The sequence below is a fragment of the Haliaeetus leucocephalus genome, unplaced genomic scaffold, assembly GCF_000737465.1.
Source record: "Haliaeetus leucocephalus isolate CR32 unplaced genomic scaffold, Haliaeetus_leucocephalus-4.0 Scaffold227, whole genome shotgun sequence".
Classification (NCBI taxonomy): domain Eukaryota; kingdom Metazoa; phylum Chordata; class Aves; order Accipitriformes; family Accipitridae; genus Haliaeetus; species Haliaeetus leucocephalus.
In genome coordinates, this window is record NW_010972663.1 from 518172 (window position 1) to 518918 (window position 747).

The 747-nt window shown below is 62.5% G+C and overlaps 1 protein-coding gene across 1 annotated transcript in view; it reads right to left on the reverse strand.

Annotated features, from left to right (window-relative positions):
* Positions 1-28: 28 nt before the first annotated feature.
* CLPTM1 (cleft lip and palate associated transmembrane protein 1) overlaps positions 29-747 on the reverse strand; it is an 8217-nt gene continuing 7498 nt past the window's right edge. The window contains exons 13-14 of the mRNA XM_010567146.1: positions 533-700; positions 29-304 (exon numbers count right to left, since the gene is read on the reverse strand). Of these exons, the coding sequence (XP_010565448.1) occupies positions 102-304; positions 533-700 (371 nt within the window). The 3' untranslated portion in view covers positions 29-101. The remainder of the gene's footprint in view (positions 305-532; positions 701-747) is intronic.

Below are 747 nucleotides of genomic sequence, written 5' to 3' on the forward strand. Positions count from 1 at the left end.
AAGAAAGAAAAAAAAACCAAACCACCCGGCACGACCGCTCCCCCCATCTGGTGCCCAGCAGGAACGCCAGGTTTGGTAAAAATCGAGCGAGGGGGGGTTGGTTAATCTTTCTTCTTGTCCTCTGGTGGCTTTTCGCCCCCCGGGGGACTTGGGGGGACCCCGATGGGCAGTGTTGTGGGGGGGCTGCCGGGCAGGGGGGGGCGAGAGGAGACCTGGTCCTCCCCGCTGACACCGAATTCGTTGACGCGCGTGAGGTCGACACGGTAGATCCAGCGTTGGTAGAGGTAAATGAAAAAGACGACGTCTGTTGGGGTGGGGGCAAGGAAGAGAGGGGTTAAGGTGAGGGCGGGGGGGTACAAGTGGGCCCCCCCCCCCAACCCAGTAGAAATGGGGGGCAACAGGGTGATATGCAGCAAAAGGGAGGGCACAGGGTCCGGTGTGGACCCACAGGGAGCAGGAGGGACCCCCAGGAAGTGGGACCAGCCCCCATAAGCACCAGGAGGGACCCCCCGAGCTCCCCACCAGGCCGTACCATCCCGCAGGCAGCCTATCCTGTACATCATGGGCATCTTGATGACGAAGGCGAACAGGTCATCGATGAAGGTGTTGAGGGCTTTGTAGGTCAGCATCCGCCACGGCAGGTGGGCGACCGACTTCAGTTTGTAGTTGATGAAGAGTTGGGGGGTCATGGTGATGAAGCCTGGGCAGGGAAGGGGGGGGGGGGGGGGGGGCGCCCCTGGGGCGGGA